The following is a 26424-nucleotide window of genomic DNA, read 5'->3' on the forward strand; positions in this document are numbered from 1 at the left end:
GAAAAGGTGTTGGATTTTTGTCCAACTAAGAATTTCTCTAAAAAGTTTCTATGTACATTAATGTTATTATTACATATGTATTAATTTACTATTATTAATTTATTATTATTAGTCCAGTCAAATTTTTTATATTATTAATAGTATTTATATTAATATTAATATTAATTATATTATTATATATTTATTAATTCATTATAATTAGTATACATTTATTGATTCTAATTTTATATTGTTTATTTAGTATTAGTAAATTATGTTAAAAAGATAAGATAGTATCAATTGTTTTGATATTTTAATTTTTTCATTTTTTGTCTTTGTTAATATGTTTATATTATATTTTAGTCATTTATTTTTAAAGTTTGGTTCAATATAGTCCTTTTCACTAATTTAAAATTAACGATGTTACTATTTTTAACATGATAACAGTTAAAAACCACCGCATAAGAATAGTTATGGGCTTGAATATTTTCTTATTGGCTTAATCAATAGAGTGGTAATTTTTAACCGTCATAATTATAAAATTGAGAATCCCTTGTAAAGAATGTTAAATTTTTGGTGCTCAATTTATCTCATACAACTCTATGAATCATAAAATTGATTAAGGTGTTTTTGTATATCAACACGTTCGAGCCAAAATGACTTAAATTTTGCAAACAAAAGATGCCTAAATCATTTAATTGAGCGGATCATGTTGAACCTGTGTTGCAAAAGACAAGTTTCTCCATTGTAAAAATAATTTTTGAATACGTTGCTTGCGTGTGGGAAGTGTTTTAAATCCCTTAATCAATTGCTTAGAATTTGAGCTCAAAATAAATTAATTTTTGTAGAATCCATGACATAAAAATACTATTATTTGATTCTCACAAATGCTTCAATGAATATATTGATCAAAACATATAAGGTAGTTCTTTCAATAAATTTTAAGATTCTTGGAGTCTTACATGAAAAGTTAGGCACAAAAATTTTGACGTTCTTTATAAAGAGATTTTTTTTATAATTTTTAAATATTATTTTGGTGGTTAAAAATATACTTAAATTTATAAAAACTATGTTAAACGATAAAATTATATAAATAATTTCAAATAATAATTAGTTATACGATATTAAAGTATATTTTTGTTTTTTCTATTCATAATAATGTAAAATTTAAAATATTTTATATGATTTAATTAATAAGACTTAATGAACTTTTTAATGCTATTTATTTTATAATTGTTCTTATATGCTTTATAATTTATTAAGACTTCAGATATTTTTATTGGTATTTTTAATTATAATAATTATAGAAATTTGATAGTTGAAAACATGAAATGTAAAAAAAAAAAGTATTAATATAGATAAAAAATCACAAACAAAATTAATGAAGTAATAAATTTAAAAAAAAAAAAACAGAAAAACCTCACAAGTTAATTTCAGTGAAAAAAATTTATTTGATTTTTTTTTCTGATAGATGTTTCATTTTAGTTTGTTTCATGTCTTTACATATATTTATTAATTTATATAATGTAGTTTTAAATATTAAGAATATTGCACACAAAAAATAATATTGAGCAAAATTTATTGAATATTATTAATATTAATCTTTGAGGACGAATCAGATTATTCTAAAAATATTTTTAAAAGAGTTTTGCTCTTTGTGTTTTTTTAGAGGGTTACTCTTCGTCTTTGACTTTTTTTTTTTTTCAATCTAGTGTTCTAATAAGTAAGTCACTTTAATCGTTAGACTAAAAATGAAGAGTGAAAATTGATAAATTTTTTAGAATTACTCTTGAACAAGTATGTTAATCCCTTCTGGATATTTAAATAATGGGTCAAATATATATGTAGTTCCTTTAAAATTTTCAAAATAATAATTTTGTTCTCATAAAACTTCTCATATTAATTTATTATTTATAAAAATAAAACATATTTTTATTGGTTCTCGATAATAATTCCATTAGACAGTTGATTACAAATGAAATAAAATATTACATGACGATTAAACTCTCTAAAAAATGAAATAAATAATTTTTAGCGGTTAAATATTTTTAAAAATTGAATTTTTTTATCAATTCATAGACGATTTTCTGAGATTAGGAATAAATATAAAATAATAGTGGGATTTGATATCTTCTAAGTGTAGTTGAAAAAATAAAAGGATAAAATAAGTAAACGTGTTAGTCATGTTAAGAATCCATCTCATGAATTTACCATTAAAGACTAACAAACATATTTTATTTTTATAGGGATTAAACTAATAAAAAAATTAATATTTTTCACGTCAAATATATTTTACTCTTAATTAATTTACTTTTATCTTTATATAACAAAATATCATTTTTGAATTCATTTTTTTATTATGAGAAAGATATTATTTTTGATTAAGACTTAAGATATTATATTTATTTTTTCCGTAAACAGAGAAATTTAATTAATGTGTTAGGAATATATTCTTTATTATATTATCTTTAAATTATAAATATTAATAACGAAATACTAATTTATATCTTTTAATCAAATCATGAAATATATTTATATCTTTTAATCAAATGATCAAATAAATCTTAATGAGTAAAAAAATTCACCTTTATATACAATTATGATCCTTGACAAAGGCTAAGGAAGAAGATTTCAATTTAATACCATAAAATAAATAAAAATTAAATAACTTTCTTGTTACCCAGCCAAGAATACGGAAATTTTTTATTTTCTTTTTCTTCATTGACAAATTCGCAAATTGTCATCAATTAGGCACAAAAGTGCAACAGGAACAGTGAAGTCATGGTAGAACCTAGACTCCCTACGTGGCACCATCCCAATGGCCAAATTAACGCGAGGAGTGTATCCAGCCATTGATTCAATTTCACTGTGCAAATAAATACAGAGAACACTGAGCGTGAGGGTCCCTCTCTTCCATACGGATAAGTGGGGCTCTCACCATTGTTAGGGTTTGTTTCTCCCTGCGTTCTTTACTGTCCCAATTTTTATTTTATATTTTTTTTGCATTCACAATTTTTTTTAATTACGAAAACCCCTCTTCCAATTCTGAATTAGCCTCTCTAATCCTTCGCAGCGCCAGAAAACTTCAAACTACAGTCAACGTTTCAAAATCCGCTTCTCTGTTCATCTTCTCCCCACCCCTGCCTAACCGACTATAATTTTTTCATAACCCGCTTCTGTAAAACTCTCAAATTTAAAATCTTTTTCCTCGTTTCTCATCTGGGTCTTCATCATATTTTTTCTGGGTCTCTTATTATTATTATTATTTTCTCGTTCAGGAATGGAAGTCAATCCCACCCACGACGGTGGCGATGACACCTCGGAAACGCCACTGCCGCCAATGGTGGACCCATCTCCGTCTCCGTCTCCGCAAATGAAAGAAGAGGTGATGGACGCGGAGCAAGGCGGTGACGTATCGCTTCCAATGAGCGTTGTTCCGGCGTCGTTGACAGTGTCAACTGAGGCAGCGGCGAAACGATCGTCGAAGGACCGGCACACGAAGGTGGAGGGACGCGGCCGGAGAATCCGTATGCCGGCGACGTGCGCGGCGAGGATCTTTCAGCTGACGCGGGAACTGGGACACAAGTCCGACGGAGAAACAATCCGGTGGTTGCTGGAGCACGCAGAGCCGGCGATCATCGAGGCCACCGGAACCGGCACCATACCGGCGATCGCGGTCTCGGTCGGCGGCACACTCAAGATTCCGACATCCTCGGAAGCGAGAGCCCAGGGAGAAGAAGACACTCCGAAAAAGCGAAGGAGAAGAGCATTAAAGAGCGAATTCATCAACCTGAACGAAAACCAGGTTTCGGTGTCTTCAGGGCTGGCACCAATCGCACAAAGCAGCGCATATGGAAGTGGTGGTGGTGGACTTGTTCCTCTGTGGCATGGTAACGGTGCTGCTGCTGGGCCTTTCTTCGTGTTTCCGAACGCTTCAAACCCACCTCAGTATTGGGCCATTCCGGCAACCGCGGCCCCGTTTTTCAACGTCCAGGCCCGGCCCATTTCGGGGTTCGTTTCCGCCTTGCAGATGCAACATGATAACCACCACCACTCTTTAATAAACGCTGCTGCCTCGGGTTCTGTTAAATCTTCGTCCACTGTGAGTGTCACTAGCAGTGCTGCTTCCACTCAAATGCTCAAGGATTTCTCCTTCGAAATTTATGACAAGAAAGAGCTTCAATTTTTAGGTCAACCACCACCACCCTCTTCATAGCCTTGAACTTTAATACAATATTCAAATACTAGTGTCTATTTTTTGTTTTTTCAATTTTAGTTTTAGACATGTTTGTTTGTAATAGTTAGGAGGATTTAGGGACAAATTATATTGTATTTTAATTGAAACCTTTTAATTTAAGCTGTTGATATTTTTTTTAAAGTAAAATTGTATTTTTGATCAGGTGAAGGCTATGAAGATGACATGTGGCATTTTTTAAGTCAAAATTAGGTAAAATTAAAAGAATGTAACATGTGACCATCAACATCAATATTTACACGATTTTATTATTTAATTCATGAATTAAATTAATGAAATTAAATTTGAAACTGAAGATAATTTAAAAGATTAAAAATGTAATTTTATCTTTTTTTTTTAATGCACGTGTTGTATGGATGGGTGGGGAAAGCGTGGTGAGGTGGTGTGTTGTGGGGTCACGTGAGTTGTGCACGTGTTGTATGGATGGGTGGGGAAAGTGAGGTGGTCCGTGGAGTGTGGTGAGTGGTTGAATGGTGGGTTTAAGCACGTGTACGTATGATTTTGTGGGGCCCGCTCATGGGTGGAAGCAGCCTGGCCCTCTCTACACGTGTCGATTCTGGAGGTACATTGTAGCTCCTCAACACAGTGCGACCTTCTCAAGGTAGGTACTTTTTAATTTGGTACAGGTTTCAGTTTTCGGAGTGAATTAGTTTTATCAATGGAAACTCAAAGATTAATCCTTCTTCAAGTATGATTAAGAATCAAATTCATAATTATAAATTTAAGGAATAAAATTATTTATTAATAATCATATATATTATATTATGTCGGTACAGATTTTTAATTTGACAAATGATATACTTATCTTCAAATTCAAAGAAATTAAATCAAAGGAAATCTATGAAAATAAAAGAAAGAAAAATAAGAAAGAATGATTATTGTGATAAAAAAATAAAAAATAATACTTTTTTCCTGGATAAAAAATATTACCTGAATAATATATTTGAAAGAGATAATGTTACAACATTAACAAATAATAATATTTGAATTATAATTTCATACACTAAGCTTGAATTACAAAAAAGGAAAAGTTAAAATGATGGAGCAAACAAATAATATTGGATTATCGGGCTAAAAACGCCAACTTTAACCGGAGTCATGCCTTTATAGTTTGTTTAGATGAAACAATTTAGCAGGAAATTCATTTTTTCAATAAATTTAAAAATATTCATGATAGAATAACTTGTTTGGATAAAGTATTTAAAAGGAAATTTAATTTTTGATATTTTTATGAATAATTTTGATGGACTAAAATAGTGAGATTTCAAATTCTCTAAAAAAATATAAAATTTGAAATTCTTTTTTCAGAAATGCTCATTATAATTCATGTTATTGCTCGCGACTCTTTCTCGCTCAACACTTGTAATTACGGGTGATCAAAGTTTTTACGCCTGATATTGACATAAGTTATTTTTCACTGATGTTGGCCAGAGTTTTTTCTATCATAATTTTTTTGTATGTGTCAACCAAAATTATTTTTTGTCAATATTGGCTAAGATTTATTTTAGATGATGTTAGTTAAGATTATTTTCTCACTGATGTCAGTCATAGGAATTTTTTGCTAACGTCGACCAAGGATTTTTTTTGCCGTTGCCATCCAGGTTTTTCAATTGATGTTGACCAATGATTTTTTTCGCCAATGTTGGCTAGATTTTTTCTACTGACATCATTCATGACTAACTTTTGAGTAGACAGTTGCTATGGTTTTCCAACCAACATCAGTCAAAGCTATTTTTTAGCCAATATCAGCTAGGGTTATTTTTCAATTGATGTTAGCTAAGGTGTTTTGGCTAATGCCAATTAGATTTTCTTAGCTGACGTCGATTAAGACTTTTTTTTTTTCTGACATCAGCCAGAGTTATTTCTTAACTACATTAGCTAGGTTTTTTTGTTGATGTTGACTATGGTTTTTCTTCTAACACCAGCTAGGTATTTTTGACCGACATCGGACATGACTATTTTTAGTCGACATCAACTAGGTTCTTACAGTCGACATCCACTAGAATTTTTTCGGTCAACATTAGTTAGAGTTATTTTTTAGCCAGTATCAGTCAAGGCTATTTTTATAGCCGGTGTTGGGTAGGGTTTTTGTCCGACATTTGTTAGGGCTATTTTTTTAGCTAACTTCGACTAGGAATTTTTCGACCAACGTTGACAAATGATGTTTGTCAACCGGCATCGGGTAGGTTCTATTGGTCGGCATCGACCAAACTATTTTTTAGCTAATATTGGGTAGATTTTTTTGTCAATGCCTACTAGGATTTTTTAGGTCGACGTTGGCTAAAAATATCCTTGGTCAATGTCGTTCGAAAATACCCTAGTCGATGTCGACCTTAAAAAGCCTAGCCAACATTGACTGAAAAATAGAGTCAACCAACGTTAGCCAAAAAATAGTCCCGGCTGACGTTAGCGGACAAATATTTCCAAAATACTTTGACAAAAAAAATCTTATTTGATGTCGATCGAAAAATAGCCTTGATTAATGTCGGTTTAAAAACATCACTGATTGTGGTAAGACAAAACAATCCTAGTTAAAATTATCAATATTTTGTATTTTTAAATTATTAAAAATTGAAAAATATTTTTTTAATTAATATTTCAAAATTAGATTGTGTTTGTTTTCTATAAAGTTTAATATTAAAATTTCATCTATTTAAAATATAAAATTAAAATTTTGCATATGGAAGAAATTAAATTGCCTTACCTAAACAAAAAATTTAAAATTTAAGAAATTTGAATTGATTTATCCAAACAAGATATTTGAAAAATAAAGAAAATTAAAATTAAAACAATTCAAATTTCTTGAAATTTTAAAATTCTTAAACACAAGGTTAAAGTTTAGTACTTAAAGGCTTATGCCTCAAACTCAACATTTGAACTATCCACTTGATTTTATTGAGTGTTTATGCTGAATTATCAAAAGGTTTAATTTTAAATTTTACCATCAAATTTTTATTATTGTGGATTTTATCATATTTTAATTTTTAAATTTTTATGACTCAATTTTAATAATTTTGCGGATTTTATCATTCAAGTTTATTTCTTTAAGAATTTTATCATTCAACTTTTGTTTTTTTTTTTTGTATTGTATCATCATGTTGATAACAAAATGATATAAAAAGTTATTTTTTAGATGTTTGTGCATCAATGACAAGTATAATTGAAACAAAAAGATATTTTTTTACATTGATTATAATTACAACCAATTTCAAAAGATAACATTTTGATAAATAATTTTTGAAATCACTTAATTTGTTATATAATTTTATAAAATCACTTAGTTTGGTATAAAAGTCTATTAGCGGTTGTAAAATACACAAAAATTAAAAATTGAGTGGTAAAATTTGAAAATATACCTTATCAAAATTGAAAAACAAAACCTGAATTTTTCTTTGAAAGTAATTTATGAACACCTAATATGTTATATGACACCTACCTAGTGAGAGAGTGAAAAGAGAAAAATATATAGATATTACAGGTTATATAATATGATAGAAGAAGAGAGGTAAAAAAAGGACTGATGTTTAATTAGGTATTTAAAAAAGATAAATATCCTTTTATCATTACTTATTTTCTTTAGGTATGATTCTTGAATGGAAAAACTTTAAAATACGATAGCACTGTCATAATCAATTATCTTAAAATACCTGCCAAAACTTTTGGATGTGTAAGCACGCATAGCAGAAGGTACACGTATACTAGCTTTTGAGATTGACTGTAATTTTCATTTTTCGATTTTTTAAAATTTAATCTTTTAATTTCTTATTTTTTTTATTGGAACATTTCATCTTTTATTTTTAAAAAGTTCACCATTTTAATCTTTTATTTTTTTAATTTAGATATTTCATTCTTCGGTTAAAAAATTCAAAATTTTAATCTTTATAATCAATTTCAAACATTGATTTATATATTTTTTAAATGTTAACAAGACAACTATTTATTTATCATATGTGACAAATGTTCTTTTTAAATTATTTAATTATTAATAAACTTAATTTATTAAAAAAAGAAGTTAAAAATACACCATCAACCAGTTTGAAATTAATCAACGAAATTAAAATCACATATCTTTAAAAAATAAAAGACGAAATATCTTAATTAAAAATAAAAAAACTAAAATGGTGAATTTATTAAAAGTAAAATATAAAATATCTCGATTAAAAAATAAAGGCTAAATTCATAAATTTTAAAAAATAAGTAGAAAAAAATTATATTTTAATGTTTAATATTTTAAGTACGCAGCACCACCACAAAAAGTATATTATAATGAATATATTAAAAATAATTTATCAATCTATTTTGATTCATTAAAAAATTATTTTAAATTTTTTTCCATTCATTAACAAATTTTTTTATGTCCAGTAAATTTTATTTAAAAATTTCAATCAATCCATAAACAATTTAACAAAAATCATTCAATCTATCCATTAACAATATTTTTATGGATGAATATCTAATCCATCAATAAAATTATTTTTAAAAATTATATCTTATATTATAATAAATCATTTAATAGAATGTCACTCATCTCTTCCTTTTTTTTTCTTTTTTCTCTCCGCTCTCTCTAACATTTTTAATAAATTTGAACTTTTTTCACTTAGCTCATATTTTGTGTTCAACATGCTTTTCAAACACACAATTATATTACACTACTTTCTCCGTCCTAAAATAAGTATTATCCTAGGTTATCTTACATAGATAAAAAAAAAATTAATAAATAGATAAAAATAAATAGTATTAATATAAATTAAAAAACTAAAGTGACATTTATTAGAAATATTAGTGAAAAAATCAATTAATGTTACATTAAAAATTTAAATGTGACATATATTTTAGAATAATTTTTTCCCAGATGCAACACTAAGATGAAGAAAATATTTGTTTTATCATTTCCATCTTAAAAATAAACCACGCAAACACCATACTCAAAAAAGGCTAAAACATAATACTTTTGACCTATCACCTTTTTTTTATATTAAAGTTTATTTTCATCATTTATCTTTGAAAAGATTCAATTTGACATTTTATCTTGTAAATTTGGATTAATATTGTCCTTCTAAAATAAAGATCGTTTTTGATTTTGGTATAAATTTTTGAACTTTTTTTTTATTGACTCAATATGTGAAACTTTTCCATTAGATTCACCTATATAAAAACTACACATCCTAACTAATGTTTGAACCAAAAGAGAGATAAACATGGAGAAAATTACCTAAAAAATAGTCCCACAAGCTGCAAAAATAAAAAATATAACATTTGTTTTTATAAATTTCATTTACTTAAAGGACTCCCTTTTTTCACATGAATTTTGTCATGTTGACTTTTTTTTTTTGAATAAGGATTTTATAATTTTAGTGTAAGTGAATCTAATGAGACAAGTTTCATGTCTCGAATTAATAAAAAGAAAGTTTAAATTTGCATCTCAAAATTGAAAATGATCATTGTTTTGAAATGATAACATTAATTTAAAGTTAAGAGATAAATGACCAAAATAAATCTTTTAAAAGATTAAATACCAAAACAAATCTTCATTAACCTTTGACTGAAATCCAAGTTAATCACATTAGCGTCTTGCATGTCGAGCTCTCTAAATCTATATACAACATTTTTTACTAATAATCTCACCAAACGAAGAACATGTTAAATACTTTTATGTTTTCAACATATTTAAATATATTTACCTTTTTATTTTCTTTATAAGGGAATTAATAAAAAAATACTGTCAAAAGAAACCACATTACTCATTTTGTTATGAGCATATTATTTATAACTTACTGTTTCGATAACTTCAATATTTCAATTAGTGTTAATAAACTTAGTCTGATCATGACTCAACCAAAGTATTGGGTCATTACTCATTAAATCATTGGTTCAACCAATGAATGGCCGGTCAAACCAGTTGTAATTGTGGTAGAGTGGTTGCTCACTTGCTGTTACTTTAAGTATTCAATAGATCTCAAATTACTAGTATCACATTTATTCTAAATATTTTTTGAAAACCGGTTGAGCTACAAAAATTGACACCGGTTCAGATTAATTATTTAACTTCAACCTGTCTAATATCAGTTTGCATGCATGATTGGCCTAAAATAAAACGCTACCCTACACTACACTGGTTATTTGCCAGTTCACTGGTTGGTACCGTAACCGACCCGAGTTTTTTAACATTGGGTTCAACCAGAAAAATGAACAGTATTCCATTTTCTTCTTTTCTTTTTGGTCCAAACAATATTCTTTTTATTAGTTTTGATTTCCTTTCTAATTACTCAAGTATCAGATTAAGGGGAACTTCCCAAACAATGGTGCCCATTTGTTAGTGCAGAATCTTGCACTATTCTCATCAACTTTACAACTTAACTAAACTAACATGAGAGGCATATACCAATAGAACTTATGAAATAACATGTTACCTAACAACGATGTTTGAGGAAAAGCTTATTCTTAATTACAAGGAATAAAACCTCTAACATCCCCTTAAGGTCTTACTCAGCAATAATCAATGATAAGTACGATAGTAACCCTCTGTTTGTACTTCTGTTGGTAACAGAAGATGTGTGTAGGTGGTTTGATATAGGTCTTAAGGCAGAAGAGAAGGGAGGTCAAAATCTGTACTTCTAGGCTAATATTCCAACTTTTGAAGTACAGTGATTCAAAATTAAGCATTGTGCCAAATCGTACACTTCTATTCTATATATACCTCAATGCATCTTTTCATGAAGTTCTCATCCAAGCCTCATTTTCAAAGTACAATAATTCTGATTTATCAGATGGCCCCTCTGCCAGCAGAAAACATCTTACCAATCATTTTCCTCCTCTTGATAATATTTTCAGTATCCAAAGCTGAACTTCATGCTCATTACTATGACCAAACATGTCCACAAGTGGAAAAAATAATTTCAGAGACTGTTCTCAAAGCTTCTAAGCATGACCCAAAAGTCCCAGCCCGTATCTTGAGAATGTTCTTCCATGACTGTTTCATAAGGGTATGATCTTTCACTCAATAAAATAAAAAACACTAGCATGCATGCACACACAATATTCATACTGATGAATGATTAAAATGGCTTATGTGTGCTTATGTGTAATACTGTAATTGGTATATGATTATTGATTGATGTTCAATGGTAGGGGTGTGATGCCTCAATATTGCTGGACTCAACAGCCACTAACCAAGCTGAGAAAGATGGCCCTCCTAATATCTCAGTTCGATCATTCTATGTGATTGATGAAGCCAAAGCAAAGCTTGAATTGGCTTGCCCACGCACTGTTTCTTGTGCTGATATAATTGCCATTTCAGCTAGCAATGTGGTAGCCATGGTAATATCTAAGTCTCCAAACTGTTTTAGACCTGCTAAAATCTTGGTACTCTTTAGTAGACATATTCGATGATCTCATAAAATATTCCATTGAAAGAATCTAAATCACATGATAGGTTTGGATAATGCCTAAATAAATTCTAGATAAATATTTAAAATTTCTATACACACTGATCACTCATTCCTGAGAATCTTGAATAGCATATAAATTATTATTCAGGATATTTAGTATGTTGGATATTATTATTGATCTCTACATTTCCATAATGATCACTCCATGAAACATTAGCATATCTTGAGGTAAGTGAAAGTAAGTTACTTATTACAATATCAATATTTCTTATTTACTATGACAGTCTGGAGGTCCATATTGGAATGTACTGAAAGGAAGGAAAGATGGAAGAGTATCAAAGGCATCTGATACCATCAACTTACCCGCTCCAACCTCCAATGTGAGCCAACTAATTCAGAGCTTTGCTAAGAGAGGTTTGACAGTTAAAGATTTAGTAACTTTATCTGGAGGTCACACTCTAGGCTTTTCACATTGTTCTTCCTTTGAGGCACGTCTTCGTAATTTTAGTTCATTGCATGACACTGATCCAAGTATGAACACCGAGTTTGCTTTAGACCTAAGAAAGAAATGTCCAAAACCAAACCACAACCATAATGCAGGACAGTTCCTGGACTCAACGGCATCAGTGTTTGACAATGACTATTATAAACAACTGTTGGCTGGAAAAGGTGTGTTTTTTTCAGATCAATCACTTGTTGGTGATCACAGGACTAGATGGTTTGTTGAAGCATTTGTGAAAGACCAGAGCTTGTTCTTCAAAGAGTTTACAGCTTCAATGTTGAAACTTGGAAATTTAAGAGGCTCTAGAAATGGAGAAGTGAGACTTAATTGCAGGATTGTGAATTGAGAGAGACAGAAAATAGAGAGTAATTTGTCCTGATTCTTTTTTTCTGTCACCTCATTTGTTAATTACAATTTTCAAGGCCATCATAAAGATCTTGTTATTACTCATGTTGAAATAAAATTGATTATGCTTATATACTTCATTTTATGAATGGCATCCCTTAATATCACTCAAGAAAAAGATATAAATACTCATAATGTCTGAGTAATGGGAGGTTAATATTATAGTACCAGGCTGCCCTTAATTTTCTGAGTAGGTAGCTGGTTTAGTTAACCTGATTTTCTTACTATATGAGTTTTTCAAAATGACTTCCCTGTTTTGTTTACACATTACATGTAAAAGTAAATTATCTGTTGCATAAATTTTCATACAGAACAAATTACCAACACCAAAAATTAAGATAACACAGATATTTTTACTTTTGAGTAATATGCTAAGTTCTAACAAAGAAAAAGCCTTCAGGACTCAGGAGATGTATATACCAGGATATTTGGTATAAGACATGAACCATTCTTCAGACTTCATGCAAATACTACATCTGAACGAAACACGTACTTGACACCCTTGGTAACATTTCTGGCTTCATGCAACAAACATTTATCTCCATGAAGGTGCAGTAGGGCTGTCCCTTCAGTAGGAGCCACCTGTAAAATCAATATTGTATTATCAACACCCAAAGCATACATTCCAAAATTTGCATTAAGCAAAAATTCACACTCAATTGAAGTGTAAAGGAAATATTACCAACCCATACTTCACTAGAAGAAAATAAATAGTTTACCTCAGCCACAGTTTTGTTTCTTTGACCATAAAACACTGTTTCTCCTCCAACTAAAGGATCAACAGATGAAACTGAGGGATTGCTGGAATCATTTTTGGGCTTTGATTTAAGTTCACCAGGCCCACCACTCAAATACACTAGCAGAGTATAATAAGTGCGTTTTCCATCTCCAAGATCAACACTTTCATCAATATGCCGTCCAAAGCGCTGACCAACCTTGTACCTGAAATGCAAAAGTACATCATCACTATTCACTAGTGAAGACAAATGCATTTAAATTATCAACATTTTTCTCTCAGAACCAAATTTAAAGAGACCAGTGGTGTATTCTGTTCATGAAGAGGATAGCATAAACTAAAAGGAAAATATTTGATGAACATCAAAGTGGGACAACATTTGATGTGTATATAAGAAAACAAATAAAAAGTAAGTGCCGCATATAGATAATTATATATGGTGTCACATGTAGTGTCAATTTTTTGATGCTCCAATGATGGAATACTAAATGAAAATGCAATGTCCAAAGATATAAGCTTTAGCAAACAGAAAAGCTATACTATTACTAACTAACTAGTAACTACATCAGGAGAAAGTTTAGCCTCAGAAAACAAACGAACCTATAGAATCTAATATTTGGATTGAGGCCTACAGCAACCTTTCCTCGAATTTTAATATCAGAAAATAGTTTGCTAAGTCCAGACTCCCAAATAGTATCTGCAAGGACAGGATCATCCACCAACATTCGATCATTATCTCTGAATGCTTCGCCATAAGTTGGACCTAGACTCCCCTGATGAGTAAAACCAATTTCTTCAGCAATTTTAACGAATGCCTTTGATTCAGCGGAGGAGAAAAAATTCTGGACCTAAAACATGAAATAGAGATTAATTAATGAGCACATAAATACATTTAGCAGACACTATTACCTACTTTTGCACTGTTTAATTTGTTTCGGAAAATTAAAATTTCAACAGAATTTGAAGCAATCAAAATCCCATTATCGAGTTAGATATAAAGAAAAAAAGAACTCAAAATTGAAAGAAGAAGGTGGAATTGTAACCGTGAAGAGATCGAAATCTCGGAGGCGGCTAATCTGAAGATTCTTTTTGGGTTTGATGAGAGGCCATTTTGCCGCGGGTTTCTTCGTAGCTCTCTCCTTTGTGTCTCCCATTTTTCTCTTCCTCGTTGGCCTCTCTGTCATTACATGGCCACCAACGTTTCTCTCTCTTTATTCAGTTTATGTTTACCTGTTCGGCCTAATTTCTGTTCAGTTCATGGTACGTAATTTTTGGACGTCATTCGTTGGGCCCGTGCTATTCCCACCTAACGATTTTGCTTTTTCCACCTCAAATTTTCTTTGTATTTTTTGCTTCTCTGCTGGTTTCGAAACAAAGACTCTTAGCATAGGAATTAAATATAGATGATGGGATAACACAAAATATAAATCAATAAAAAACCCCAAGTTTACTCAACTTCAAACCCTACAAATGTAGGGTGGGAAGAACGAACAATACATAAATACTTAAAGAGTAAAGGGTGAACGGAGAAAAGAAGAGATAGATAGTGACTTCCAATATTTTTATTAACAAAAATTAATAAATTAATAATTGTTGATAAAAAAACATTAAAGAGTAAAGTATAGCCTGAAAAACACATAAGAGTTGATAAAAATGGCACCGAAATAGAAGAGCAGAGACAAATGGTGAATTCCAAGAAAGGAAAAACCAAAAAGAACATGGAAGGGATATTGCTTTATTTTCACACCTTTAAACTGAGGGCATAACTTGGGCAATGATAACAACATCATCTCCAGCCCGCTACCAGTCATTGTTTTATTCCCAAACAAATGAAAAGAATCCAAATTGGGGTTTACGTCAAACGAAGATCCAGTCGGATTATGAACTAAAATTATTTTTCTTAAAATATTTTTTAAGGAATTAAATATAGTTAAATAATGTTATTTTATTAATTTTATGCTATTATATGTACACTTTCTGATCATGCTCATGTGAATTTTTTCAATTTTAGAAAAGAAAAAGTCGATTCTGTCTAATCCCACCCTGTTAAGAAATATAACAAAATAGAAAATAAGAAGTAAAAAAAAAAGAATATTCAATCCTACAAAAGAACAAACAAAGAACATGGTTCCATTCAAATTCTGGCATCCCCTTCAACCTTTGCAATTTCCTTTTAAAATTTAACGCAGGTTATTTTCAAAATTCCATGCTTTTAAGGTTGATTCTTTCTATGATTTCTTTGATTTCAAGTTTTGTTTAGAACGTAAATAAAATTTTCTTCCTCACTCACTTGCATCGTGCTTGTTCTAGTTTCGTTATTCGTTTTCTTCTATCTTCCGTTTAATTACGTTGCTTGCTATATGTCGTTTAATCTAGTCTTTCGTGTTATATTTATGTTTTTTTTTGCGCTAAATATAATCTGTTTATTTTGGTCAATCTATTATTATTACTTAGTCAAAGTATTCTGTTGATCATCGACTTTATTTCCAATTAATTAGTTTACGTACGTTTTGTTGCTTCCATATTACACCCTTCGTTGTTTTTGCCGGTTAGATATGCAACTTGTTAATCAATCATTTTGTCAAGTTATTTTGACAACACGTAATTCCACAATCTGGAAACTTGCAATTTTCCACGGTGACAGTTCGCACTTGTTCCCAAATAGTAAATTTTGACTACAATCTAGAGTATAGATTATTAGTATAAGCATACAGTGATTATATATATTAATAAATTATTTTTCATTAGACAAAAATCATATTGACATGCTTTTGATGTTTAACATTTTTTTAATCATATAACATTCTTTTAGTGTATTAATTATACTATACTATATCTAAATTTTTATTCTTCATATTCTTAAACTTTTTATTCAAATAGCAAAGGAGGAAGTTTTTTTTTAAAAAAAAACAATTTTTGCCTTAAATAGTTACTTTTATTTTGCCAAAACAAGAGAGACAATTAGGTGATGATAAGAAACCCTCAACGAAAATTCGTTTTCCATATTTCTTTTTCTGATCTCGGTTTCAAGTCAACTGTTGGGCTATCGATTCTCTGGGAGGATGACAAAAATGGATGGAATAAGGAAATACCCTTTTCTGTGGTCTGAGTAACAGCTATCATAAATGCCACTTTACTGGAAGTGGGGATCCTTCTAGCTAGGGTTTCTGGAATATTTGCCACTTCTTTCTACCACTCCCTACACTTTCTCTTCTCTTCTTTAACTTTAACCTCAAAATATTTGGTAAGTTTTGCTCTTCTCTATGTTCCTCGACCTATATATGCTGAAAGCCAGAGCTCTTTTATTTAACTTTTCTATGCTCAGATTGGAATGCTTTAATTTTAACCATTTTGGGAGGTCAATATTTCCCACCACATTAATTTATTTAATATGTCTAAAATAATCTAAAACGAATATTTCTCTGTAAGATCCATTTTGGAGCTCGCGGATCAATAATTATTATTTCTGATAAAACTGAATCATTTTTACTCATGTTCTTCTATTGACTATTATTTCCAAGACAGTATCATTCTGAGTTAGATTGTGGGCTTTAACTTTTAACTCTTTCTTGTTTCAAAATCTTACATTTTCCAGCTTTAGAAAGAACACAAATTAAAGGGAAATTCTTCTTGAAGACGTCTCTTGCTAATTTTTGGTAATATTTTGTTCCTTACTCTTTCTGATTTGTTTTTCTTATTTTATCTTGTTCTTCCATCTAGGGCTTGACTAGAAATTTAACCTCTTTATTGGGGGGGTTTATGTCTTCTTGATTATATATGTATATATAGGAGATGGTGAGGGGAAAGGTTCAATTGAAGAAGATTGAGGATACAACAAGCCGTCAAGTGACGTTTTCAAAGCGTCGAAGTGGTCTTCTAAAGAAAGCTTACGAGTTATCCGTTCTTTGTGATGCAGAAGTGGCTGTGATAGTCTTCTCACAGAACGGAAGGCTCTATGAGTTCTCAAGTTCTGAGTACGTTTTCCTTCACTATTCCAATTTTTCTGCTTAATTAAGAAATAGTAATCCAATAGATATATGCTATGATTGCTCAGAGATATTTATGTACCTGTGATACTGATGTGGAAAAAAAGTGTAGATGGGTTGCTTAATTTGCTGGTTCTGTTGGTAAACTTTGTTAATTTAATTTGTTTCCCTACCTTACATTTTTTGGGTTTGTTGCAGTCTGCAGAAAAAATAAACGAGTTTGTGTGACTTCATATATTTGTGAAATTTTCTACTACTATCTGTGACTAAGTTGTATCGATGATGGGCACTATACTAAAAATTCAATAATTTTCCTGCTTAATTTGTAAAGACTAGTCATTCATTGTACTGGGTTTGGTACCCTTTTGAATTCTAGTCAATTAGTCATTTCAATATTTTCAAGTGATGACAAGTCTATTTTGGTGATGTTCTTCTTCCAGAATACACGAGAGTGATCGAGTGCCTGGTTGAATTTGTAGTTCAAAAACTTGGCACTCCAATTTTTGGTTGTTTGTTCCAATTAATAGTTAGCGTTGTTATAGATATGAAAGTATAAAACCAATCTATCAAGTCCAATTCTCTCAAAGCTTAGTTAATTAAGATGTCAGATATCGATGAAGGCTTCAACTACCCCTTAAACAGTTAATGTAGATCACTAGAACCTATGTAGAGTTTGATATGCAGTATCTTATAGGACGATTTGTTGACATAATCTCTTGTACTAAAATCACTTTAAATTTAAATGTTAAAGCAACTTCATTCAACTTAAATTCACATCTAACTACTTAAAGAAACTTCATTCTTACTACTTTTTTGAACCGTGAGACGTGGAAGTTTTTGGCTTTTGTGGAACAAGGTGTGGACATTTTCATCAAGTGCAGTGTGCAGGCATGTGTTTATGTATGTGGTTTTCCTTTTCCAATAAGCAGTGTTGAGAAGAATATAACTTTTTTCCCATCTTGGAAAGAGGGATTTTACCTAGTATTTACGAACAGTTCTATTTCGTGCATTCCGTACATATTTCTTTCTATTTTAATAAGAATTCCGTACACATTTCTTAATTACCCCATTTTTCTAACATGTCAACAGCTTGGTTTTGGGACTATATATATATATAATATATAACAATTATACATAATTTTTGTGTCGAATAAAATCTGGTCGAATAGTAAGTTATATTTTTTTATAAGGAGAAAACCTGTGGGTTTTGTTCCCGTGTTGAATATCATGGTGCTGTGTGGGCCATTAGCATTGATCAATTTGATTTAACACGTAGGATTATGAGAAGTGACGAGAACGGCACAATATATAGATGCTTTGAAAGACAGCAGAAAACTTTCCCATTCTAGGGTTTAACAGTTATGTACTATTTCACCCATCATCACCTGTAGACTGGGCTATAGCAATGCCATCTCCTTATTTCATTCAAGATCAATAATGTGGTCAATCCTATAACTTAATAACTTATACTAATAGGTTTGGTAAAAAAAAAACTTATAACAGTTCAAATTCTTTTTTTTATTTTTTATAATGGAAGCTGGTCATCAAATTCTTAGTATCTGTTTTATTTTTTTCTTACATTAGGATGGATGGATGCATTTATATTGAATAACGTTGCATGAGGATTTAAGTTAAATCCTCTTGCAGCTATTGTTGTAAAAAAAAAGTTGTGAATACATCTTAATCAATTGTATGTGGGTACGTACATCTTTGTTTTCCTTTTGAAATGTCTCAAATCAAAAAGTTAATTAATTTTCAGTACACTGTAGAGTAGACAATATGCGTGGCTAAATTATTACCTTCGGGCTTCGTCATCTAATATAATTTTAAGGATGAATCTTATTTATGAAGAATTTTTTGTGAGATTATTTGTAGAGATTTAAGTTCTGAAATTTCATAGTTGTTTTTCTAATTTTTGTTTATAAGTAGAAAAGATTCCAACCCTTATGCACTTAGTCACTTAGATAACCAACTACACTGATACAAAGATTTTTTTTTTCCCATTTCTATACGTATAGATGGAAAATACATACATCCTTTAATCTAATTTTGCTGAGCTAATTAATGATATTTGTCCTACTTCTAAATAATTTTAGCTTTTAAGTATTTTTTGAAATTTTTTATAGACTGCATGTTAACACAATAAAAGTGTGAAAACAAAGTTCAAGAGCCATTTAGGGTATGTTTGTTTTGCTTTTATATTCCTTTTCAACTGATATGTTGATTAATAATAAAATTTTACTGTTTTTACCTTTTTTCTTCGAAATTTTAAAAAAGGAGCTAAAGTATAAGCAGTGAGACATTTTTATATTATGAATAAAAACTTATCAATTAAAATTTAAAAGAAAAACAGAAAACAAATAAACACATGCCTAATTAATTAGATATCTAGTTATTATCATAATACTTTAACAGCTTAGGTATCGAGAACATATGCCAGCTGATTGAGTTTTACTAGCTAAAACTTACTGTATATACACAGCTCTATATTAATTTTAGAGTATAATTTTGATTCATGAGTGCAAATTTTTTTCAGTATAAACTAAAAAATCAATCTAAATATGACTTAAAAAAATTATTACAATGAATTAATAATCTTATATCATATATAACAATTGATAAATAAATAATAGTATTAAAAATATTTACACTATAAATATATTTTAATTAAATTCTTAATTTTAACAACAATTTGTTTTAAATATTTCAGCATGACAAAGATTTTGGAACGATACCGTGAACATACCAAAGATGTTCCTGCCAGTAAGTTTGGAGACGATTATATCCAGGTTTTACTCTCATCTTACACATTTAGAACAATCACAAATAAATTGTATATAACTCTAATGTTTTGTTTGTACCAATCATAATGATCCGACCCACGAAGAATGGCTTAATAAATGGGAGATTGAGATAAATGCATGAAGAATTTAGTTCCATTATTAGGGTTTAATTTTTTTTTTATATTGATCCCAAAATTGACTTGCACTTCATTCGTAAACCAGTTTTCATGTTTTCGAATATGTATTCCTCCATTTTTCTTAGTAGTACTTTTTACAGGTATCTTTCATAACTATTATTGAGAGAAAATGTTAAACATTGGTAGTAAATTTTGATGGAGAGCATCCATTTCTAGATCTTTCAAAGAAAATTCTATGAATTTAAGTACGAGAAAAAACCATAGATATTTAGGCAGTCAATGTTTTTTTTTCTAGTTTTTAATTTGTTTTTTTTGGCAAGCAAAGTAATATTATTAAGAAATAGAGTATACAGGATACTCTAACCCATATGCAAAATTCTTACGAGTCTAGATTATAAGGATAAAGAAAAACAAGCTATAGAGTCAATACACTAATCAGAAAATTAAGGACGAATGAGCACTACCCAACTCAACTTGACCTTGAATCAAGTCTACAATCTGACCTACACGAACTCTAGAGTACCATGTAAAAGTTAAAAGAAAGGAAGCACCCTGAAACACAATATTATTACTCATGATTCTGGCAGTCGGTAGACCATATCACAATACGCCAAATAAGATGTCAAATAGAACACATCTTTTTCCTTCTAGATAAAAAGCTAATATGGACATAAGAGCAGAAATATCACTAGGCAAAACTCCAGTAACAGCCATGCATAGATTGCATTCCAAATTCGTTTTTTCACTAGATAGATCAAACAAAGGTGGTGACTATCTTCCTCAGTGAAGAAATAAAACACACGAGACAATACTTCTCTTTTACACAAATTATCACGAGTTAATAACCTATCTAGAATAATCCTTCAAGACAATGCAAGCAATTTGAGAAGAACAAAACTCTTCTATTTTTTTTTTTGAAAAGTGAGTTCCTTAACACCAGTTGAGACTGCTTAAGAATATACAGGATGATTTAATTATCTATAATATTCCTATACGTATCCTTCTTCCAAATCGAGTGGCCCCACAGTAAGGCAAAGCTCAAGATATTACTGGATCTACCAATAGCTCTTTTCCCACACAAATAGACCTCTCATCCACCTCCATAACCAACACCAAGTATTATTGATCCACTCATCCGATCCATTGCGATCACACAGGCATCCTTATAAAAAGATACTTGATAAAAATGAGGGAAGTCATGTACAAGTTTAACATTGTCAACCCAACATGTGTTGGAGTGTAGTTACGAGAAGCCTCCATATAATTTTATAAATAATATCAATAAAAGAAGTTGGTGTAAATTTAGAGACTGTTGTGGACTGTTAACTCGTTGGCAAGTGTACCAAATCGTCGGAAGTAGTAAAGTTCTCGGAAGTCCGAGTGTCGAATCCAAAGGGACTTTGTTTGTACTTAGATTAATGCAAACTCAATTTAAAAGCAAGAGATAAGAATTTAAAATAAAAGATAAAGAAAGATAGAAGATAGAGTAAAGAAAAGATAAGATATTTAAAGATAAAATTAGAAGATAAAAGATTGAAAGATCAAAATAGAAGATAAAATATTTAAATTCTGATATGATAAAGATAACTACTCCTACAAAATTGAAATAAAGGAGAAATAAAATTGCTAAAACCAAACAAGTCTAATCAGCCTAGATATATGGATTCAGGATTTGTCTGTTATCAATAACAGTGAACTAATTCTGCCCCACATCTATCCATCTACTTGCCCCTCATGATGACAAGCCTACCTTAATTACCTATCTTCCAAATGTCCTTTGCAAAGACTCAATAACTAAGATGCTTTAAGATTACATTCTAGATGTTTGCTAAAGCAAGGGCATTGAGGCATTAAGTCATGCTAACCCAATGATTTCTTTCTTTAATTGTTCTATTAAGCGTTACCCTCTCCCGAGTGGCTTAACCCTTAAAACCGATTCACGCATTCATTCCTTATCCCTAATTAGGCTTTACCCTCTCCCGAGTGGCCTAAAGACTAACAGAAAACAAAGCCCGAGATGCAAAATAAGCAAGAAAGAAAAGCAGATAAAAGATACTGGAAGAAAAACCCTCTAAAAGATAACCTGATAATTTCCTCCTTTTAGTGTTCTCTTAAGCGTTACCCTCTCCCGAGTGGCCTAACCCTTAAAACAGATTCAAGTATTCATTCCTTACCCCTAATTAGGCTTTACCCTCTCCCGATTGGACTAAACCCTAACAGAAAACAAGTTCCGAGATACAAGATGGAAAAAGAAAGAACGGTAAATAAATAAAGAACCTGGAGGGAATTCCTCTTTTTATTGATAACTCTTGAAATGCTCCATACATTATTGGCTTTAGGCCCTAGCTAGGGGGTTTGGCATAAAGGAGGGGTGAAAGAAAGGGAGTAAATGAAACCCCTAGGAGAGGGGATTCTGTGGTGGTGTTTTTTTTCCTAGGCTGGCCCTCTTATTTATAGGTGCAAACTTGGGCTTGGGCTTTTTCTGATTTTCTTCTTTTTTTCCTTTATTTTTACTCCTTTTTGCTTGTTGTACCTCCCTTTTTCACATCTGCAATCAAAATTCGAAATTAATTAAATCTTTCTAAATTAAAGCATAAATAATTGCTAAATAATTAATTCTAAATTAATTTTAGACCGATTTTTCACTATTAATTCACTATTATTTAACAGTTATCATGGACTATTCTATGTAGGCATAGATGCGATAAACAAAAATAAAATGTCCTTTAGAAGCTTAGCACGACAATAAAATTCACAAACCAATGCACATACCTCTTCCTTAAGAGTGTCCTAGTCTTTGGCTCTTAATCCCGTCGTAGCTCTATATCGCATCCTTGGTCTCTTCAAAAGATAAAGGAGTTATGATGAACTCATTGTCAACTTGAGACAATTGACTGAACTAAACTCCATCAAGTGTAGGTGATAAAGGTCTAAAAAGGAGGCTTGAGGTTACATTAGAGTCAAACAGTAGATTATGAAATTATGTAATTTCTGTATTGTGCCTTATTTGGGATTTTGTGATTTTTACTATGATTTTGGTAATTAGAACCTTAGCTTGGATTGACTCTCCTTAATGTTGGGTCTTCCTAAGCTTCTAGCTTTTAGTTTAATTAGCTTGTTGGGCCATGGGCCTAATTAGTTAGTAAAGGTATAAATAGGATGTTTTAACTCATTGTGGGAACTTCTGGATGAATTAGGCTATCTAAGAGAGTTAGTTCTCTCTTGATTTTGGATTAGAATTTTTCGTTTCTTATTTTGACGAATACTCCTAAACTTATTAATTGAGTTTTGATTGTGACCTCGTTTCTATTTCTCTCTTTGCCTTTTTGATGTTTTTTCACCTTTTTGGCTCCATTTCTTTGATTACTGATGCTGAATTTGAGATTCTAGAAGGGATATTCATCAGTAGGGCAATCAATAACTGATTTACTGTAGATCTTTTGAAAGTGGTCCTTGGCAGTTCTTCGAATTTCATCCATCTCTTCAAACCAATTGTTGCCTGATTTAAGAGCTAAAATTTGATTTTCCGCCTGCGCCTATTCTTGAGACATGTGAAGAAGGTTGCATTTGCATTGCCTTCTTTCAGCCACAACGCTCAACCTTCTATGAAATTAGGCTTTCCTTTATGCTAAACCAGTGCCATAATTCTACCGTAACGTTCCTCATCCAATCTAGGTCTAATGGAGGCAACATTCCTAAAACCACCACTGCATCCAATGAATTAAGCTCATCAAACGCGCCCTGTAGTTATAGTAGAAACATCTTCAAAGCTCTTCTTATTTTAGCTTTTCAAATGATCTTTAAAAAGCTTTAGTTTCTCCTCTAAAGCATCAAGCCATGAACCCTTTCCAACCATCCACCTTAATTGCATTCCATGTACTGTCAGTGCATGGCTTGTGGTTTACAGCTTTTTGGACGTAGTGACAAATCAGACAGTCATAAGTTGATACTTGACACGTAACCGTGTGTTGATAATGTTTCAAATGATATTTATTAGCATTTTTATTGTTTTTGTGATAGTAAGTGATATATTACTAGCTTAATCTTTGTCATCTTTTACATGCAGCAACTGAAGTTAGACTCCGCAAGCTTGGCAAAGAAGATTGAGCTTCTAGAACATTCTAAAAGGTAGCTGAGATTATAGTGCTGTTGCCAGATTAGTTGCTTTATTTCATGAATGCTCTTTTAACATCTCTTTGAGCTATATGTATAGCTGATTTTACATTTGAGTTGTTGTCTGAAATGAGCTGCACTGCTGGCACCTACAGTTTTTGCTTCATTATTTGAAATTGAATATATTCTTCTAGGGAGCTTCTGGGACAAAGCGTGAGTTCTTGTTCTTATGATGAACTCAAAGGAATTGAGGAGCAGCTGCAGATAAGTTTGCAAAGAGTCAGGCAGAGAAAAGTAAGTAACAACACTAACAACCTGAGTAGAGATAACAAAAATTAAGTGTCCAAGTCCTTCTAATTAAATTAATGAGGCAGAGATAAAATTGAGAGATTTTGATCTTGTTTATTCAGACTCAACTATATACGGAACAGATTGATCAACTACGATCCCAGGTAACCTAGCTTATCTTCAGATTTTTTTTTTTTTTTTGGAGAAAAGCTTATCTTCAGTGCTATTTACATGGAGATGCTTACTAGTATTATTGAAATCCTTTACGCCTGACACATTTTCCCCACTGAATTTAGGAGAGTAACTTGCTCAAAGAGAATGCCAAATTAAGTGCAATGGTAAGATTCTGATTTTTCCCTGGTTTTGTCCCATATAGTTAATTATCCCAGATCTTTTATCTTCCAAGAAACAAATAATAAGCAGATCCATTTTAGTTTTTATTACGGTTTACTTATGACGTTTTGTTAAGTGATCATAAGCTGAGGCATGCAATTTGACTTACCGTGTGAAAGTTGTAGTAGTTAACTGGTATATTTTTGTTGTGAAAAATTCCTTAAAAATGGATTTTAAAATTGGCAGAAACCGTTATCCACGAAGGTTTTACTTGCATATTTTTTTTGGCAGAAAAATTTGCAGAAAACCTATTTCTTGCAAATTATTATGTAAAATCCGTAGGAGAATTCCCACGTAATACAGAGATTTCTAGCAGTGTAACTACTTAAATACCAGGCCATTATAGGGACTTATAACGATGATAAGATACTTGTTTTAATGAAATTTGGTGATAACTCCTTGTCAGTCCCTGATCTTTCAGATTTAATTCTGACCTTGTATAATTAATTGAGATTACTTCATTTATAATCTAGTCCTTTACTTTATCTATATCTTTGGAATTATGTCAAAATTCATCAAGTTATTCAATTTATCAAAACATGACCCCAACAGTTGTATAACAAATCAGAAGAATTGTAAGTATTGTTATTTATATTGGTAACATGTCACAAACACATCTTACTTACAAACATCTCTTCAGAGAGAATAAACCTGTCCTATTTTTCTTTCAAGACATTACTTTTTTTAATAACCTGACTTCTTAAAAATAAACAAGTTTCTCTTATTCTCATGATCATCTTATACACACGATTTGCTTCAATTATCCTCCTTTCCGAAAGATTTCTGGGATTCTTCTTCATTCAACCCATGTACACCTTCTCTTACATGGTGTGATAAAAATAATATAAGAGCTGCATGATCCTCTGACAAATAATGGTTACATTACGTAACTGCTCATCACTTTGTCTAAAATGGGAAAATGGAATCTGTACTTGTGGAAAGGGACACTACCTTTCTAAGCTTTTCTTTTTGATGGCAGTGGCAGAGGGCAGAAAAGTCATCCCAGCAGCAATGGCCTAGACACACACAAGCAGAAGCAGAACCCCACTGTTCAAGTAGCCAGAGTTTAGATGTGGATACAGAACTATTTATTGGATTGCCAAAGCAGCAGTGCTGATTATATGTGTATATTAATCTACTAATCATTTTGCAATATGACAAATCTCAATGTTGTCTCACAAAATATATCCTTTCCTTAGTGTAAAATCTCATAAATCTGTATCCTTCTCTAGCTCATATGTCAATTAATAAATGTTCATATAATTCTTTATTATAATCTGGGCTAGTTTGAATAATTGAGATAAATAAGAACATTGCAAAAGACCAAACGTATCACCGTGATGAATTGAGAATGGAGTCTTTTCAGCATTGATCATTCAAAATCTGTATATTTTTTGTTTACTTAATCGTAGTAATGTTCATTAATTCTCTCTCACTCTCTCTAGCTTTGGGATGTGTA

The 26424-nt window shown here is 30.8% G+C and overlaps 4 protein-coding genes across 6 annotated transcripts; 3 read left to right on the forward strand and 1 right to left on the reverse strand.

Annotated features, from left to right (window-relative positions):
* Window positions 1-2873: 2873 nt before the first annotated feature.
* Window positions 2874-4344, forward strand: LOC114370193 (transcription factor TCP19-like). Of its 3 annotated transcripts, XM_028327480.1 has the most exons (3): window positions 2905-2927; window positions 3053-3157; window positions 3258-4344. In XM_028327480.1, exon 3 carries the CDS (start codon window positions 3260-3262, stop codon window positions 4193-4195), a length of 936 nt encoding a protein of 311 aa, XP_028183281.1. In that variant the 5' UTR covers window positions 2905-2927; window positions 3053-3157; window positions 3258-3259; the 3' UTR covers window positions 4196-4344. The 3 variants fall into 3 exon arrangements, with proteins under 3 accessions (XP_028183279.1, XP_028183281.1, XP_028183280.1); XM_028327478.1 differs by lacking the exon at window positions 3053-3157 and having other exon boundaries at window positions 2874-2927; XM_028327479.1 differs by having other exon boundaries at window positions 2906-2927; window positions 3053-4344.
* Window positions 4345-10971: 6627 nt separating this feature from the next.
* Window positions 10972-12609, forward strand: LOC114369345 (peroxidase 66-like). Its single transcript, XM_028326565.1, has 3 exons — window positions 10972-11217; window positions 11363-11551; window positions 11907-12609. Exons 1-3 carry the CDS (start codon window positions 11002-11004, stop codon window positions 12468-12470), a joined length of 969 nt encoding a protein of 322 aa, XP_028182366.1. The 5' UTR covers window positions 10972-11001; the 3' UTR covers window positions 12471-12609.
* A 57-nt stretch (window positions 12610-12666) lies between these two features.
* LOC114369349 lies at window positions 12667-14704 on the reverse strand. Its single transcript, XM_028326566.1, has 4 exons — window positions 14309-14704; window positions 13866-14113; window positions 13249-13471; window positions 12667-13111 (listed from the first exon to the last, which is right to left on the reverse strand). Exons 1-4 carry the CDS (start codon window positions 14447-14449, stop codon window positions 12989-12991), a joined length of 735 nt encoding a protein of 244 aa, XP_028182367.1. The 5' UTR covers window positions 14450-14704; the 3' UTR covers window positions 12667-12988.
* Window positions 14705-16242: 1538 nt separating this feature from the next.
* Window positions 16243-26196, forward strand: LOC114370866 (MADS-box protein AGL42-like). The gene is made up of 9 exons (XM_028328267.1): window positions 16243-16509; window positions 16861-16921; window positions 17055-17239; window positions 19962-20040; window positions 24238-24299; window positions 24479-24578; window positions 24695-24736; window positions 24869-24910; window positions 25945-26196. The coding sequence occupies exons 3-9, from the start codon at window positions 17058-17060 to the stop codon at window positions 26080-26082; spliced, it is 645 nt and encodes a 214-aa protein (XP_028184068.1). The 5' UTR covers window positions 16243-16509; window positions 16861-16921; window positions 17055-17057; the 3' UTR covers window positions 26083-26196.
* The last annotated feature ends 228 nt before the right edge of the window (window positions 26197-26424 follow it).

This window comes from Glycine soja, chromosome 10, assembly GCF_004193775.1.
Source record: "Glycine soja cultivar W05 chromosome 10, ASM419377v2, whole genome shotgun sequence".
NCBI classification, from domain to species: domain Eukaryota; kingdom Viridiplantae; phylum Streptophyta; class Magnoliopsida; order Fabales; family Fabaceae; genus Glycine; species Glycine soja.